Genomic DNA, 18,608 nt, shown 5'->3' with positions numbered 1-18,608 from the left:
GGGGGGGGGGGGGTCTTAATATCCCGTATCCCTGTAATTTTTTGACCAAATATCCCGTATCCCATAAATTCCGGTAACAAATATCCCGGAAATTAAAGTATCGGCCGTTTTTCATGTTACTTGCTACGATGTATTTTACAATATTCGTTCACTGGCATTAAAACGTAAACTGGAAAAGTATTGTTTTCAAGTAGCTTATTGTGACAGTTGTTTACTGCTGTTATTCAAATTATGATGGTAGAATTATCAAGTGGAAAGTTAACAAATGTTGCCACCGAAATCACTTTTGTATAATTAGCTTACCTGATGCCTAATTTCTACATATCGCCTGATACCAAAGTCCTTTCTCATTTTGTTCCTTTATTAGTTAGTTGCCGTCCCGAGCATTTGGTTAATTCATGTGTTCATGAGCAGATACTACTTGATGAAGACAAACACTAAAAGCCATTATCATCACCCATGGTATCAGAAACTTTCCATAGAGTCAAAGAACTCATTAACGCGCTATACACTCTGTTATAAGAACCTTTTTTTATAAGAACGTCGAGGCTGAGATTAACCAAAATTTTAAGAACGTCTTAAGAACATCCCTCAGGCTGAGAGTCGATTAAGAACGTTTTTATTTTGCTAATCTGTATATAAAATCAAGGTAACAAATGTAAATTAACCAAAATACTTAAGGGCATGTTTTGTATAACATTAACAATGGTGACACACATCTCGGTTTGTCATAATCAGCAGTTCTTGATACCATATCTCAGCAGGCAATGCACTTTGATAAGTTTCCTGGTCACGTCGGCATTGATTTACTGAAATGCATGAAGTGTATAACATGTGATTTAAGAACATCTTAAGAACGTTTTCAACCTCAAATGGCAAAAAAATATAAGAACGTTCAGCCGCAGCTCCAAAATTAGACGTTCTTATAAAAAGAACAGTGTACCATGGAAAACATATCGATGAAATGACAGAAAAGTGGCTCTCCCTCACGCCTAACCCGCCACGAATTCCTATTTACTTCATACTTACAAAAGTTTCACAAACCAAACCCGGTCTGCAGACTAATCATATCTGGCTGTGATAGCGCCACAGAGCGAATCTCATCATTTGTTGATTACCTCCTTCCGCCTATCGCAAAAATACAGAAGTCATATCTTAAAGATACAACCGACTTCTTGAACTTTATAGAGAAAACAAAGGTCGCAAAGGACACGATCCTTGTCTCAATGGACGTAGCTAGCTTATACACTAACATCCAACAGGAGGAAGGAATTAGAATTGCATGCAAAGCATACGAAACATTCCACAAAAATAAACCTCCTATTCCAACTCTCTCTCGGGGATATGCTTAGACTTATCCTAACGGAAAACTCTTTCCACTTTAATGGTAAAAGCTACCTCCAAAGACACGGGACCGCAATGGGTAAAAAGATGGCAGTATCCTTTTGCCAATATTTTTATGGCAGAGATCGAAATAATTAGCCGTAGTGCTACAAAACCGCTTACGTGGAAGAGATACATCGATGATGTCTTCTCTCTATGGAACTTACGCAAAAATGAAATCCAAACTTTTATAGAGCTAGCCAACAACTATCATGCGACCATAAAAATCACGGCTGAAATTTCAGATATTGAAATCACTTTCCTTGACAAATGTGTATACAAGGGCGAAAGATTCAAAGAAGAATCAAAAGTTGACGTGCGCACGCACTTCAAACCCCTCCAGTACACGCATTTTTCTTCCTGCCACCCTCCAGGCGTCAGGAAAAGCTTTATCAAAAGCGAAGCCTTAAGGCTTCTCAGAATAAACTCTTCAGAAACAAAATTTGAGGAAAACATCACTCTATTCAAACAGAGATTACGCAACAGAGGTTACCCTGATAACCTTACAGATAAAACTCTCTCAGAAGTCAATTTCAGCGAAAGATTGTCGACACTACAAAACAAACAAAAAAGCGCAAAAACATTTTGCCGTTTGTTACGGAATATCGCCCATCTGTGCCTAACCTAAACACCATTCTGATGCATGAGTAAATGGCATTTGATAGAAAACCAGCCTCTGCTAAGAGAGATCTACAAAGATCCTCCCCTACTTTGGTACAGAAAAGGGAGATCTTTAAAAGACGTGCTCGTCAGAGCAAAGCTTTGAAAGTCATGTACTTCTTATCTCGACCAATAGGAGTCGTGTTTGGCCTGTCTTCATTATTATTTTTACCATTAAGAAAATCAAAAACGGTTTGTTTTACACTTATGTATTTTTCATTTATATCTAATCATCAACAAAAATACAGAAAAGGGCATGCATTTTGTCCAAGAACGTTTCTCATCAAACATCTGATATGTTGCAATTTTTTGCGAATATCCCGTATCCCTGAAACTACTTCTCAATATCCTGTGTCCCAATAACTTTTTCCTCAAATACCCCGTATCTCGGTAATTTTTTCCGCGAATATCCCGTATCCCGAAAACCCCTAATAGGGCCTTGCTCTTCATTATCATCTGTCAAAACTATGACCAAGTACTCACATACATTCGAACGAATTATTTTCCATGTAGGTGTACTTGTGGTAACTGTAGCCGTGATCTGCTAGCAAATATCAGTGAGTGCTACTGCTGAAAGGAACTCGAAGGCAATTGGGAAGCGCTGACTAGCGACATTGTTCTTGCGGAACTACAGGAAGGACACGTGTTGAACTGTGATAATAATAGCTTTTCTCGTTCTCTGAAATTTCGGCCGTAAATTTAAGGTGGCCGAATACAGTTTTTTAGTGTACAGGTGTTAGAAGACGTTATTTGGAAACTATGTACTTCTGGACGCCCAAAATTGGTATGGTGTAAGACTAACTAAGAATGAATGTATTTTCGTACGTCTTGTTGAGCTAAGTACCGTTTCCATGGCAACGCAGCGAACTAGTAGGTTTCCTTTATTTTTTGAAAATGTACTCACTAGATTTTTGCCATTTTTTGTATCCAGAAAAACTCACAAAACACTGACACAGTTGGACTACTTTCATGTAATTTTAACAGAGAGATCTCCTGTAAATATTGATTTTGCATTTTAATGTTTTGTGAAGATACCCTCTGTTAGATTTAGGTTTCTCTATGTAGGCGAGTTATGCTTTAAGGGAACTATTTTCATGCCAAATGTCACGAAGTTCTAATGAGCGGTTCCTTAGAAAACAGTTCATTTCCACGAAAACAACCAGTCACAATTTTTTGGTCAAATGCGCATGCGTGGCTTTAATTGGGTTTCATGGCAAAGATGAAAAGCATGCAAAAGGTGTTTGTGAATGACTATTTTGCTTGGAAAGAAGAGAAAAAGAGTCCAGAAACGCGAAACTTAGTTATTTAGGATCAAAACTTAACTTTATTATCCATTTCATGTGAAATTGAGGGATCACTTTATCGACCGCCGTATTTGCGTACCACAACCCTTGCGCGCGCTTAATAGCATCACTAACAGAATCTGTAGAGCGCGCGAAAACTGTGTTCGGCCACCTTAATTGTAGGATGGAAGTTGTTAGCTTGTTCAATGAACAGGTTAATTTCCTTTTTGTCACTGTCCCACAGTGACAAAACACAACAGGCTGTCGTTAATTTGTTGGTATAGAAAAATTCTTTATGAATTTCTCGTGTTTTTCTCTTTGTGTCTCAATTCGATTTTAAGCCAATTTTTTTCTGCGCTCTTAGCCCTTGTTATTTGTTTTGTGCTCTTTTTGTGGTTTCAGCTTTGCAGCAGAAGCTGAAACCTACATTGTCATCGTGTAGTGTAAGTAAGTAAGTCCGTTTTCCGTAAAGGTTCGAAATGCCGAAGGTTCACCACGACAGGTTGACGAGTCTCAGTCGGCTTTATTCGTACGGAAGATCCTTGTATCCAATTCAAAATGGCTGCCGCATCTCTATTGCGTGGATTTTCAAGGTGGCCGTTTGCGGTTCTTGGAAGGAAAACACAGGCTTTCAATACCGTAAATCAAAAGAACAACTTCTATGGAACACTCGGCTGCTTAAGAAGAGGAAATAAGTGAGTTCATAGCGAAGAAATTCCTGTTCGAGATTGTGTCAAGGCGAAACACGTGCGATCGCAAACAAGATCTGCAAATCATCACATGAGCTGTAGACATTCTCGGAAATTTTTGTGTGCTCCTGAAAATCCACAAAATACTACAGGCTTGAATTTGAATTTTACCGTGCTTTATGTTAAGTTGATCGATTTGTCATATTTCAAATAGCTTTGGCGAAATTTTCGAAAAACGTACTCAATTTAATAGAATCGAGAAATTGCGCTGTACTGACTCGCAGTGCGCTTGGATCACGTAGCTTCATTCGAGGCGAAAATTGAACGTATTTGCTTTTCAAGGTTGAACAGAGGTCTTTCTGAATAAATTTTTCAATTAAGAAAGCTTATTGTCTGTTTATCTGTGTGTCTTGATCCTAACGGAACTTCTTCACCATGCGATCTTATGTAAACCATGGGAGATTGGAATATCTATTACTGTCCCCTGTGTATTAAAGTGTAAACAAACCGAAATCCTCCAGCGCATACCAAATTCGCCCATATGACAACACGATCAAATTACGCTGCACAATTTTGGCTCTGACTAGAGCTGTTCATTTACCCCTCTGAATTTTATACAACATTGTTTTTTTTTACTGCAATATTCTACAATCGTTGCACGGGCCCGAAGCATCAATTGGCTGAGTTAAAATGGACCGCATGTTTAGAATTCCTTTGGTCGCTGACTTTGCTACAGATCATAGTTTGAAACCTACATAGTTATACACAAAACTTGTAATTGCTAGAGAGATGCCTATAATGGCAGTCTAAAAATCCCCCTTTATCACTTGGAAAATAACCTCCCTACAAATTTGCAACCCCACTAATATATAACATACCCCGGGGGGATACTTGGGTTAAGTTTTGCTGGGTATGTGCCGCTGGCCTCTCAGAGCCCCTGCCACATTATAGTCTATTTTGTGGCCAGTTATAGACCCCATCTTAGTCACTTTTTGGGAAAATATAATTTTCGCGATCCCAACTAAGTCACTTTCTATTTATGCATCTACTTTCAAGAACGAAATGTAATGCTAGGTGATTGTTACATTTAATAAACAACAACTTTCTGAACTTTTTAACCGAGACCATTTTGAATCCCTACTTAATAGAATTTTCTCACCCCAAAAATCCGAAAATGTGCGACCCCATTCTAGTAACTCTATTGAAAATGCGACCCCATTCTAGTCAATCCAGTCGTGAAAATGCGACCCCATCCAGCGGCACATCCCCATTGGCCTCTTATAAGGAAGTTCCCCCCCCCCCCCCGGGTAACATACACCTACCGAAGTAACACCCCAGCTTTGCAGCTTTTTCATAAATGCACAAAAGGGAGTTAATAAAGCAGAAAAAAAACCTACAGTAAATGTAACAGTCACACATAATTTATTGATCTTTGAAGAGATTCCTTTTCATTTTCTGACAATGACTTTTTTGAGGGTCACTCGAACACAGGCAACAACTTTTCATTATGGTAGCTGAAACCCCGGGCTGAAACCACATGCACTCCTTCGAGTGCCTATTTTTTATTTTGAACCCCCGTTGTGGTGGTTAGGTTTTCAGAGATAACACTGTTATACTTTTCAACATTCTTATTGTTTGCAGAATTCTGTAACACATGTGTGTACAATATTTGTTTGAGCTCGTTGAATTCTTGCTGCAGTTTATCTACCTTATCTACACCGTGGTTTACAATGTTTTCTCTGTTCGCCGAGTGCGACTGTTCTCGCATCGATCTATTTACATCAGTGCTAGCATTTGTGCTAGTATTTTTTGAGAGCTTGGTCTCAACGAAACTTCGCAATCTCACGATCTACGAGAATATATACCAAAACAATTACGCCATACTTTATAAAACTTGCGACTAAGTTAACAGTGAGGTCAACCAAAAACATCAGAAGGTTACAACGCTTAGAATGTCACAAGCGAAAGCTTACCATTCGCTTTTCCCTGTTCTTCTTCGAAGGTGGCTCTTGGTCTTCGTCTTCCTTTCGCTTAGCATGTTTTGAAGGATAAACACAGACGCCGATGTCATCCTACTTCAGTTCAAGTTTTAAGTTTAAACCTGAATTCATCAGCCTTGTGAAATCCTCGTCATTGAAGTGCATCGAGCACAAGGACGAGGTCTTTCCAGGCGTCCACATCTTCCTCCGCTCCAGCATAAAATCGATCGCCTCCTCAGTCTTTGCGGGCATGTGGTGCCAAAGAAAGGAATCCTGTGCATGCTTATTCCATTTGCTTCGTCTTTGATGTTTCCAGATCTCGCTGCAACACATCTTTCCGGCATTTTTAAGAAACCAGAAATACCGCGACTTGTTTTCAGTGAGATTCAGAGAAAGGCTGAGGTCACGTATTCCTGAATCTACGTCACAGCTCTTGCTAAACCGAGAGGAGACTAATGCGGATGGTGGGCCAAAATGGCGGCAAATTTGAACGTCTTATAAAATTCATTAAAAAATCGTGTTGAATGCAAATCGAAATATTTTTTCACTGAAGTTCTTAGGGTGATGTTTAGATTCAGATGAGAAAATATAAAAAATTCCACTATGGGCACTTTAAGGGAACGGAATCTTGTGCCCCGAATTTACGAGCTGTTTAATAAGCCAAGCTGACCTTATTTTGCATTTTCAAAGAGAAAGGAAAGCAATTGCTTTTCCAGTGTTGCGAAATTTTGAGCTGGCATTTTGCTAAAGAAAATTATAGGTTTTTTCAAAACTAAATCCGAATATCTGAGGCGATTAAGGCCTTTCGGACAGATATTCACCGAAATGAACCGTTGGGTGGCCTGTATTGATTCTTATTATGGTTGAAACTGGTTCGAAAACCTTCCCAGTTATTTAACTCGGAACTTATTTATTTACAGTCATTTCAACTAACGTTGTCGGTTGAAAGCATGAAGCTAAACTGATTTTTATGAATAAATTCATCAAAATCAGTCATGCCTGGAGAAAACAATAGGTTGTAATTAGCAGTACAATGACCTGCACGTGCAGGGATGATTATGATGAAATTATTCATAAAAAATAATTCCACAAAACATTGCGGTCTTGTCTTTTAGCTTGATTTTAATCCGACAACGTTAATTGAAATAGCTGTATATATACAGTCATTTTAACTAACGTTGTCGGTTCAAAGCATGAAGGTAAAAAGACAAGACCGAAAGTTTACGTGGGATTTTTATGAATAAATTCATCGAAATCAGTCATGCCTGGAGAAAACAATAGGTTGTAATTAGCAGTACAATGACCTGCACGTGCAGGGATGATTTTGATGAAATTATTCATTAAAAAATAATCCCACAAAACATTGCGGTCTTGTCTTTTAGCTTGATTTTAATCCAACAACGTTAATTGAAATAGCTGTATTTACCACATAGGTCGCATACTCAATACCGAGTATTTTGGACCACACTTTTGAAAACTAGCCCTAAAATTCAATTAATAAAAATCTCAACCTCGTTCCAAAGGAAAAGGCCCTGGAAACGAGGTTGATAAAAAGCTGATACTGCAGCCTTAAAACCACTTTACGAGTCAGACAGAGCCACCTCTCCAAGGAATACTGCAGCCTTAAAACCACTTAACGAGTCAGACACAGTCACCTCTCCAAGGAGCCTTAAAACCGCCTAACGAGTCAGACAGAGCCACCTCTCTAAGGAATACTGCAGCCTTAAAACCACTTAACGAGTCAGACAGAGCCACCTCTCCAAGGAATACTGCAGCCTTAAAACCGCCTGACGAGTCAGACAGAGCCACCTCTCCAAGAAATACTGCAGCCTTAAAACCACTTAACGAGTCAGACAGAGCCACCTCTCCAAGGAATACTGCAGCCTTAAAACCGCCTAACGAGTTAGACAGAGCCACCTCTCTAAGAAATACTGCAGCCTTAAACCACTTGACGAGTCAGACAGAGCCACCTCTCCAAGGAATACTGCAGCCTTAAGACCGCCTAACGAGTCAGACAGAGCCACCTCTCTAAGGAATACTGCAGCCTTAAAACCACTTAACGAGTCAGACAGAGCCACCTCTCCAAGGAATACTGCAGCCTTAAAACCACTTAACGAGTCAGACAGAGCCACCTCTCCAAGGAATACTGCAGCCTTAAAACCACTTAACGAGTCAGACAGAGCCACCTCTCCAAGGAATACTGCAGCCTTAAAACCACTTAACGAGTTAGAGCCACCTCTTCAAGGAGCCGGTTCCATTCAGACGCTTGGGAAAAATGAATGTATATAATCACCTCTTGTTGCCCTAGGCAGTTTCTAAGCACAGTCGTGGTTGCGAGTTTGTTACCAATGTTTGACCGGTTCAAGTTTACAACCATTGTGTGGTTGTGTTCAAAGTTTTCAACGGTTCCTTCTTCTTTTTGTTACTGCTTATACGTTCCGCACATCTCATGACGGTCCGAGAAGCTCTGATATATTAATGACGGTGTAAACTAATTCAAAGGTATTTTTTCGTAGTTTATGACTATGTAGGAAAAGCAGGTCTTAGCTAGGGCTAGTGACATCTAAAAATAAAATTGGGTGCAACCTTACATTTTCAGGGATAGTTAAGCCTCAATTTGGAAAAGAAATCCACGCACTGTTATGTACTTTTAAAACTCTTTAGATTTATTGTTCCTTAATTATCTCTGAAAAATGCGTGGTTACCCTCAATCCAATTAGTCGCTGCTGGGATATACTTTTCGCACATTGTTATAAACTGTGCAAAAATGCCTTTGAACTAGGATGCACCGTCCTTAAATGAACTCCACAATGTTTTAAATCATTGATTCAAGTACCGTAAACATTCGATTGACCGTTCAAGGCATTTATATCGTTTTGTGAGTTCAAGAGAGGGAACTTATTGGAGACAGGGAGCTTTTAAGGGACATGGTGGTTATTTTTCCTTGAGATACGTATTTGAAGTGCCCCTGGGACGAAAATTTCATTTTCCATCTTTTTGCATTTTCGTAGAATATGACCTTCTTACCCATGTTACCAAATTTCAATCCTTTACGGCGATTGGAAGTATTTTTTTTTTAGCTTTTTATTCGAGATTTCACGGCCGCCATTACTTGGCCTTGTTCCGGAAGTTAAGGCTCAAATTACCGGAAGTGACGTCATTGGCTCAACACGAAAAATTCCACATGGCCGTAATGTTCATACGGATTCTACTTCATAAACTGTATTCTGCTGTTATTTAGTTCGCAACAGCAGAATACAGTTTATGAAGTAGAATCCATATGAAAATTAGCCATGTGGAATTTTTCGTGTTGAGCCAATGACGTCACTTCCTGTAATTTGAGCCTTAACTTCCGGAACAAGGCCAAGTAATGGCGGCCGTGAAATCTCGAATAAAAAGCTAAAAAAAACATACTTCCAATCGCCGTAAAGGATTGACATTTGGTAACATGAGTAAGAAAGTCATATTCTACACAAAAATGCAAAGGATGGATAATGAAATTTTCGTCCCAGGGGCACTTTAAAGGGGGAAGAGCAGTTTTGTCGAAAGTGATTTCGCTTTTACTTTGGTTTTGCATTACTACGCTCTGTGATTGGTTAACAAAACTCGCGCCACACTCTCAACCAATGGGACTCCAAACCAAAACCAATCGTGTTTTCCCGCGCGTGGCGCCAAATACATGTATTTGCTTAGAATTCTGATTGGCTCGTTGTGTTGTTTACATCTGTTGCGATTGGCCAGAGTAATTACTTTGGTTCTGGTTTAACGACACTCAATTGGAAAACGCTCTAAAGTACCTACTGAACATACCAGAGACTAAAATAGTCATAGTAACAAGACGAGTCGACTACGCATGTATATCCTTATTTCAGTTCAGAGTTTAGATAGCTCACAATACATGCGTTCCAATACAATACATGTGCTCCAAAGAAGTTTAGCTGTTATTGAAATGGTTACTTTAAAGTACAAATACTCATTAATGTGATAATGATGACGAAAGGAATGATGATGATGATGTTGGTGACGATGATGATAATGATGAAGAGGATATAAGTTTCAGAAAGGATTCCGGTCTCCGGGTATAACCACGGGCAATCGGTCACACAACCCAATACATCAGTAGTTTGGGAATTGGAATAACCCTGACAAAAACCAACGAAATTGACCGTTAAACAATTAGCAAAATCATGCATAGCTAAAACATTTCTCTTTTTTCCCGTAACATTATAGCAAAGATACCTTTACTTTACAAGACTATGACATTGGACGCGTGACAGGAATGGACGTTTATCGTGACGACAGTGGAATCTGGCCCGAATGGAAGCTTGATTGGGTAATTAATTTACAGCGGTCACCCTCGGAAATGGCTGAGTGACCACTTAATACAGGTTACACCGAATACACGTTAAACACAATAACCGGGACATTTTATAAGCAAATATTATGGCCCGACATAGTGTAATTTATATCGAGGCAAGGTGCTCACGTGTTAATCCGTTGGAACTGGGATGTATCAGGTACGGGTAGTAGCATAAGTCTAGCCAATGAGTTTAGAGTAAATGATAAGCGTGGTTATAAAATAGAATATTTGCCAAGGTAGTCTTTAAAACTTAGCGCACAGTCTATGCACCAAAGCACTCACAAAATCACCTACTTGGTTAAGAAAATGCAGCGATAAAATGGTATGACAAAGGAGTACATGGTATAGACACGTTTTGTTGTGTTCTGTCAGATTAATAAGAAAAACTCTCGCCATTTTCTCAACCAGGAAAACCCAAACCAATGATGCTTTTGCTCTACAAGTTTTCCTGCGCTAATGCATCAGTCATTTCAGGCAGCAGTTCCCATACTTTCCCGGCTGACCACCGGGCATTAGGATTTTTGAAGACAAACTAGGAAATGCCCCATGGCGGGAACAAACAGGCCCGTAGCAAGGCTAAAACAACTGAGGGGGCTCAGCAAAATGGTTAAACAAAACTACCCCCCCCCCCCCCTCCTTTCCCCCGTCACCCCGAAAAAACCAGACTGGTTAGGGAGTTTAAGATACAACGAGAACATAAAAAAAAAAACAGAAAAAAAAGTAGATGTAGTAAGTAAAACAATAACTTTGCACCTGCATCACACTTTTTGTTACATTATTTTTGCCGTTTCTTTTACGTGAACTACCACGTGAAGTTTCCTAATTTCACGTTTGAAGGAGGACGTAAACAAAGACGACAAATTTTTCTTTCTCTTTTAAAATTTGGCTTAAACCGGGCAGTAAGAATCCGACTGTGGGAGAATTTTTTCTCTGGCTCTTGAGAGGACATATTTGTGTGTCTTTCGACAACGCGCGAAAACTAAATTGTTATACACTAAGGAGGTCTAAGGACATTTGTATTGCTATAATGAGCAGATGCCTTAGAAAACAAGTAGTTTATTTTAACAGCTTTTAGGGCTTAAGATTGGTTGATTTCTATCCATTTTGGTTCTTATTTCCGATTCACAAGGTAGGAGTACCTTTGTTGTTGTATATAAAAACAAACTGTTAGCGAAGGAAACTGAAAGGCCGAGTAAACCCATATTTAAAGGGCTGTGAAAAGGCATTTGCAGCGTTAGAGTTTAAGACTGATTGCTGCACATTAATTTGGTTTAATTATTCATTTTTTGGCAAACTGTTTTGTAACTTCCAAAAATTCTAAGGGGGGGGGGGGGTCAAGCCCCCCTGCCCCTCCCCCTGCTACGGGCTTGACAAACGAGCTGTTCAAAATGCCTGGTGGTAGAGTAAAAAAATCAGTTAATTTCTTTGTTTCTGGGCTTACCTTCATTCTAATGAAAGTCAATTCAGGCCAAACTAAGTTTAAGTATTAAGTGATAAGCATTATTCCTCATTATCTTTCCAGTCACCGTTCGCTTTGTGGATCTACGATGTCATTTTTGTTCTCCTTAGACGTAGTTTAACCGACAAATTTATGAAAGGAAACAAAAGGGCTATGAAGTGAAAATCACGAGGCCATCCAATACCCTGAGGTAGTCAAATGTTTAGACCCCAGGGACGGACAGTTACAATTACAATTAATATAGCGCCAAAATCCAAAAGTTCTAACGCGCTTTACAAAAGTCAGAACAATTCATTAAAAAAACAAGCATGTTAAAAATATATACAAAAAATTGTTTAAGTAATATGTGAAAATTAACTAAATTTTCGTTTGAAAAGAAATTGTTTTAACTTACTTTTGAGAATGTCAACTGAAGTACAGTTCCTTATTTCAATAGGTAAAGAGTTCCATAATTAAGGAGCACAGACAGAGAACGCTCTGTCTCCATAACTCTTCAGATTAGAGAAAGGAATAACTAATAATTGTGAAGAAGAAGATCGAAGGTTGCGTGCAGGGGTGTGGACAAATGCCCCACCAATAACTGGTGGGGGGGGGGGGGTGAGCCTGCATGCTAGAGTTGACTGATGGATTACAAACGGTTACCGTTGCTTCGAAATTTTATCGCCTTGTCGGCGTTGTTGTCTTTTTTTCTACTTTACATCAGCTCTTTAGTACCCTTTATCTTTTTCGGGCCCGGCAATTGGCCTCCTTTATACTTGGGATCGAGACAGCAAAGTTAGGCTGGACTCAGGTTTGCAAGTGCTAGTAACTCGAGTTATGTGCTAAACAGGGCTGCATTAAGGCATGTTCGTCTGCTAAAATAGGATAACAAGGTGAATTTAGATGATCGTTTGCTACGGGGTCTCTAATCGATTTCCACTGAGTTCCGTCGAAGTTACTCGAAGAGCTTAGAACAGGCTACTGTTGCTATTGCAGAGAAATAACTGTTTGTCTTCTCTAGATAAAAATCCAGATCGCTGGAGTTCCGGACAGCATTTTCAAATACTATGGTTGGGTTAGAAAGAACCATTGGACTCTACTGACACGTAAGTGACTCTTAGTTACCTTAGTGACCTAACCCCCAAACAATGTTTGGCCCAGTTTTTATTTCATCAAATAGTGGTTCCATAGATGCCATCCGCATCCTTAAAAAGTCGCTGTTGTTGTTTTCTCTAACTAATTTAATTCTGTACTTTTCTGCGCCCCTCAGATCAGTTTTAAGAAGGCCTTTATTTTTAAAAGCTGCTTTGATGTATAGTTTTTGAATCTCCGGTTTCGTGACCTGATTCCTTCTGTCAACCGTTATAAGAGCTTCGCGATTCCCAGTCGAGTTCGTATTGTTGATACGTGAAAGTAAATATGTGCAGGACACTGGATAGGGGCCTCTATCTGTATTAATTCCTTGAGACAACCCTTTCCTGAATAGACTGAATTTTGCACTGGAGCGCGGATCCCAAAGCCTTTTCCTACTTAGAGCCCGTACAAAAATGCTGATTCTGGTTAAGTAAAGCTATGGGGCCTTGGGATCCTAGTTTTTCTGTCGAAGAGCCCAAAAGCCCTACATTTATTTTTTCATGCCAGAGTCCTGGAGCCCTTAGCCTTTTGGAACCCTGAAAAGTCAGTGAAAAAGTCTCCCACAAGGAGACCCGAGGCCTCTCGGAAGGTAATTCTTGCGCGCGCTCGGTTAGGATCCTATCCGTAGGAAAAATGCACAGAACGTGTGCGCAGTAACAAAAGGAGACAGCGTCCTTAAAAGAAATGAATTCATTTTTCATTACAGTTTCTTGCTCACAAGGATACAAGGTCAACAGTCAAGGTTACTGTGATGGTAGGTTTATATCCTGTGTTTTCTCGCGGGTTTTGCCTTGTTTTGTTTTGTTTGTATTTTGTTTTTCAAACAAGACGCATATTGTTGTGGCCTTCTGTTATTTCCTGAAAAACAGATGTGATTTACACCAGGAAATAGACCAGTTAGCGAAATTTTGTCAGTCATGAACAGTTGAGATCAAGAATTGATCAATACCACGCAGATTCCCAATAATAATAATAATAATAATAATAATAATAATAATAATAATAATAATAATAACAATAATAATAATTAGATATTTTTGTTTACTCATTGTGATTTCAGTGGAAGATGTGAATGAGTGCGTGGTTAACAACCCTTGCATTTCGCCAGCAACATGCAGAAACAAAGTTGGCTCGTATGCTTGTGATTGTCCCAACGGCTATGAACAGAAATCACAAAATGAGTGTCGAGGTATTACAATTATAAGTAAGACTCAAAAGTTACTGAGAGCCTGTAGGCTCCTTGGTCAGCGGATGGTTGCCAGGGCAATCACACCAACCGCTGACTGAAGAAGTAAAGACCACACCGAAAAAAAAAGCGGGTGTTCATTTTACCACCATACCTTGCGGACCTAACACATCCAACAGACGAAAAAACCCAATTAAGTCGTCCTTGTACTTATAACATTTTGTATGGTAGGTTTCTCGTATTTAGAGCTATTCTGGGCGTTTTTAGGGTTTTCAGACGCCAAAAATTACAAGTAAATGTACTAGTCGCCATCATCTTTTTCGGTTCGGTGGATTGCTGGGTCATGTATAATTTGATCTGATTAAAATACTCCTTCCATTGTTTCATTTCATTCCCTCAAATTGCTTGACTCGGCTTTGCCCCTTTAAATAGTGAGATCATAAGCAGAAGTTTGACGCCGGTGAGGATTTTCCAACAACTAAGGAGTATAGAGACTAACATTGATTTGTTGCTCTGATCTGTTCTCTAGATAAAAACGAATGCACACAGAATCCATGTAATAATCTTAAGTCGGACTGTAAGAACTTTGTTGGTGGTTTCCGCTGCGATTGTAAGCCTGGATACGAGAACGTGAATCCCACGACATGTCAAAGTGAGTGCGCTCTTCTATCCTTCTTGCCTACTTTGTCCGCGCGAAGCCTGATACCAAGTATTGTAGTCCGTTCAAAGCCTGCGCAGTGTTATCGCAATCTCATACCCAGTCCCACGGTGATACGGAAGCACAAAATCGAGTGTGATCTCGGTACGACATTTAATATGTTACTCGGTGACATTTCCTCGCTAAGCAAAAGGAGCAAGCGGGAGATGAAATTTCGCTATTCGAATTTCTTAGTTTTCTTTCTCTTTGATTTCCAGAGTCAAACCACTGGCTGTGTGGCGGTTTTTGTTTGACACTTTTGTAAACGCGTTGAGATTTTTAAGTGGATGAAAAGTTCTTTCTCTTAGCTAGTCTTTAAGCTTACTACTTACCTTTACCTAGTTCGCCGCTCAAATTAAGAGAACGCCAACCTCACGTTTTAAGAAAGCATTGTTTGATCTTTTTTATTATTATTATAAAATAAGAATGTAATTTTTTGACCTGGAATAAGTTATATTGTAAATGCTGCTTTATCTTAAATGTATATAGCTTAGCATTATTATGAAATTAATGTTATTATATTTGTGTGACACGCATTACGAACGAGCTAATGATAACGATGATGATGAACCGCGCGGACAGAAATTTCATTGGTATCATTATCGTCACTGACGACAACAACAACAATAATAATAATATTATTATTATTATCATTATCATTATCATTATCATCATCATCATCATTATTAAATTTCCTCTGGTGTCGTTTCATACTCTTTCACTATTTTAGAAATGACACGTTGGTTTGGGCCGTTTTGAAGGAGCAATATTTTGAACCTTTTTGTTTTTTTCTTTGTCAGATGTAAACGAGTGTACTAACAACACACACTCTTGTAACCCGACTACATCCACTTGTGTGGATTCAGAACCGGGTTACTGGTGCGATTGCAAGCCGGGTTATATCCGGGGCGTAAACAACAAGATATGTGAAGGTACGTACTAAATTCTTTGGAGTGAACAAACTTAGAAGAAAGAAGAAAAAGGCACTTATTAGTTACGATGTTAAAGTGTTCAATAATAATTGTCCGACGTACCTTCGGGAGCGGTTTCATAGAACCTCTGAAATTCATGACTATAACTTGAGGGGTTCTAAATATCATCTCCAACTACCACTACCTAAAACTAATTTTCTTCAGTGTTCATTTTCGTATCGGGGTGCAATGGCTTAGAACCAACTGTCAAATAAAAAACGTGAGATGAAGGAGTAGTAGGTGATGAAGGGAATCAAGCCTCGTTAGTGTACAGGTATAGGTAAATAATTGATATGCATAAGGGTCGAGTCCATGACGTCACCCATTGTTATAACCTAGGGAAAAAATGCGTTCCTCCATACTAATTAAGTGCCTAGTCAGTGCCTTGCTGCATACTAATTTTTTGACTTCCTCCATACTAATAAGTGCCGAGGTTTACTAATGAGCGTCACTCTAGTACAATAAAAACAATAAACTTGCCTAGGCTTGCCTGCTAATAGTTAACACGAATGGATCTTAAGATTTGTATTGTCACTTTGAATAAAAGCCCGCTTTCTCTTGATAATTATCACACGGCATGTCTGAAAACTAGCTTGCTGAGCCATTTACCGTGTTTACATAAAGTTGATCGATTGAGTGATACGTACCCGTAAAAGGGGGCGGGGGCGCGGGGTGTGGCTCGGTTCTCTAAACACCAACCCTATTTCAGACCAAAGAATCTATTGTTTTCCTGTGGTGTAGCGGTTATCACGTCTGCCTTGAATGCGGAAGACCAAGGTGCGAGTCCTCGCCAGTGAGCCATATTTTCACAATGTTCGTTAGTCTTACTTTTACACATTACCTATTTTGTTTCTTTTGCATAACAGATCATTCATTACAGTGTGTGAAAATATGGCAAAGATTCCTTCTTGTCTGTTTCTGGTCGCTAGAAACCTTACCCATACGCATTCTCAGACCGAAATGGTGAAAATCTTTATCCTATTTCACACCTAAACGGCTAAAAAAACCTATACCTTTTGGCGCCGCACATACCTATACAGCTTATATAGGACGGGGATGGGGGGGGGGGGGGGTACTAAACCCTTGAAAACGCCTGTTTATTTGTTCTTTTAGTTCTCTTCATTTTGTGACATTAATAGCGACAGGAAGTGACTGTAACCATGTACCATTCTTGACAACAGAGATCGAAAAACCTTTACATTCATTTTTGTTTCTAGATCGACAAGTTCACCCCCAGGGAGTTGCAAGGTCAAATATGTCCTCACACTGCGGGAAAATGCAATCTTTTGTCAGGCTGTAGCTTAACAAAATTTCAAGCTGGGAGCTTTTTTAATGCCCTCCACATTTTTAAGTCAAAATATGTCACTGTCATTAAGGGTACGGAGGGTACCTCCACTCTGACAACAACTTGACGTTCAATTGAGGGAAATAGTGAAATTGTAAATCTTATTTTAAAATGTAGAAATGGTATTCACGGTTGCTAAAATAGGATGTGATTATCACCCATTTTAGCTTTTAGATTTACCGCGCGACCTCATTTTGGACATTATGACGTCATACGGTTGCCGCTATTGTCAGTAAGCAGAAGCTCTTGTGTGAAACAATTGGGTAACCGATGACGTCATGAAATTTGGCAATAATCAAATCCTGCTTTGTCTGACACTAAAATAATTATTTCCATGTTTTCCAACGAAATTTCAAATTAGATAGCATTTTGAAGAACTTAACGCTTATCTATTTCAAGAGTGGAGGTTTGCTTTAAAAGAGATTTTGTCTATGGTATTTTTTTCTGATGGCGCGCATATTTTGTTTGTCTCAATCAGCAATCTCATGCGGACTTCTTGCTAGGCCCGCCGGTGGCATTTTAGAGCCTGCGCGCTGCACACAAGCCAACGCTAATGTATATGGAGACAGATGCGTCATGAAATGCAAAGTGGGTTACGTTATTTCCGACGCTTCGCATGGAATTCTCAGGTGCGGTAGCAGCGGAAGGTGGGAAGGCACCATGGGAACATGCAATGGTAAGATAATGTCGCTCACCTTATGAGATGAGATCTTACTATCTATCGATCTACGAGCGGCAGAATATTAGAAACCAAATAGCACCCTAAACTATATTTTTCTATATCACGGTAATTTACTTATTTTAATATGTAAGCCAGAAGTGAGCTTGGAGGTGAGTCTCCGTACTGATAAGCCAGCCCTCCGGTTCCCTCAGTACATTGAACTGGAAGCGGACTTTTGTTGCCATTACATACTATGCTGATAATAATCTGTTTAAACCTAGCTGTCAAGTGTCCAAAGCTGGCCCCCATTTCAAATGGAGACCTACTGCCGTCAACATGCAAATCAATTGGTGGGAATTATAGACATTCGTGCACGTATTATTGTGTCGACGGTTACCAACTCGTGGGAACCCCCCGCAGGGAATGCCAAGCAGACGGGACCTGGGACGAAGCGGCGCCAACTTGCAAAAAAGGTAGACTGAACTTAAATCCCGCTTAACTAGAAGGTGTATTTTATTTTATTGCAATAAAATGAAAACATTTGAACATTTGATGACAGTATATCGATTATCTTGCCGTTCAGAACATACAGAGCTGGCACACGTTTTTTTTTTTTTTGAAGGGGGGGGGGGGGGGAGAGGAAGTTTTCTATTTTTGCAAGGGTACTAACTGCCATTTTCCTGAAATATGACCATTCAAATGAACGCTACTGAGCAGTGCTTTCCTGTGGTGTTGTTTATTATGTTGTGCATGTAAGGTGATTCTAACTTTTGAATCTGCTGATGAAATCCTAAAGTACTGTGCTGGTTGTTATGCTAAACT

At 39.5% G+C, this 18,608-nt stretch overlaps 1 protein-coding gene across 2 annotated transcripts in view; it reads left to right on the top strand.

The window, feature by feature from the left end:
* The window catches only part of LOC146472072 (sushi, von Willebrand factor type A, EGF and pentraxin domain-containing protein 1-like), a 47,723-nt gene that overhangs the window by 17,886 nt on the left and 11,229 nt on the right, over positions 1 to 18,608 (top strand). For both annotated transcript variants that reach the window (XM_085120624.1, XM_085120623.1), the window contains 8 exons: positions 10,225 to 10,327; positions 12,814 to 12,898; positions 13,633 to 13,680; positions 13,987 to 14,115; positions 14,642 to 14,764; positions 15,610 to 15,741; positions 17,604 to 17,801; positions 18,068 to 18,259. In XM_085120624.1, coding sequence (XP_084976750.1) covers positions 10,225 to 10,327; positions 12,814 to 12,898; positions 13,633 to 13,680; positions 13,987 to 14,115; positions 14,642 to 14,764; positions 15,610 to 15,741; positions 17,604 to 17,801; positions 18,068 to 18,259 — 1,010 coding nt within the window. The remainder of the gene's footprint in view (positions 1 to 10,224; positions 10,328 to 12,813; positions 12,899 to 13,632; positions 13,681 to 13,986; positions 14,116 to 14,641; positions 14,765 to 15,609; positions 15,742 to 17,603; positions 17,802 to 18,067; positions 18,260 to 18,608) is intronic.

Source organism: Pavona decussata, unplaced genomic scaffold, assembly GCF_977016875.1.
Source record: "Pavona decussata unplaced genomic scaffold, jaPavDecu1.1 SCAFFOLD_102, whole genome shotgun sequence".
Lineage (NCBI taxonomy): Eukaryota > Metazoa > Cnidaria > Anthozoa > Scleractinia > Agariciidae > Pavona > Pavona decussata.
Note: the sequence above shows the minus strand (reverse complement) of the source record. Positions and strands in the feature narration are given on the sequence as shown.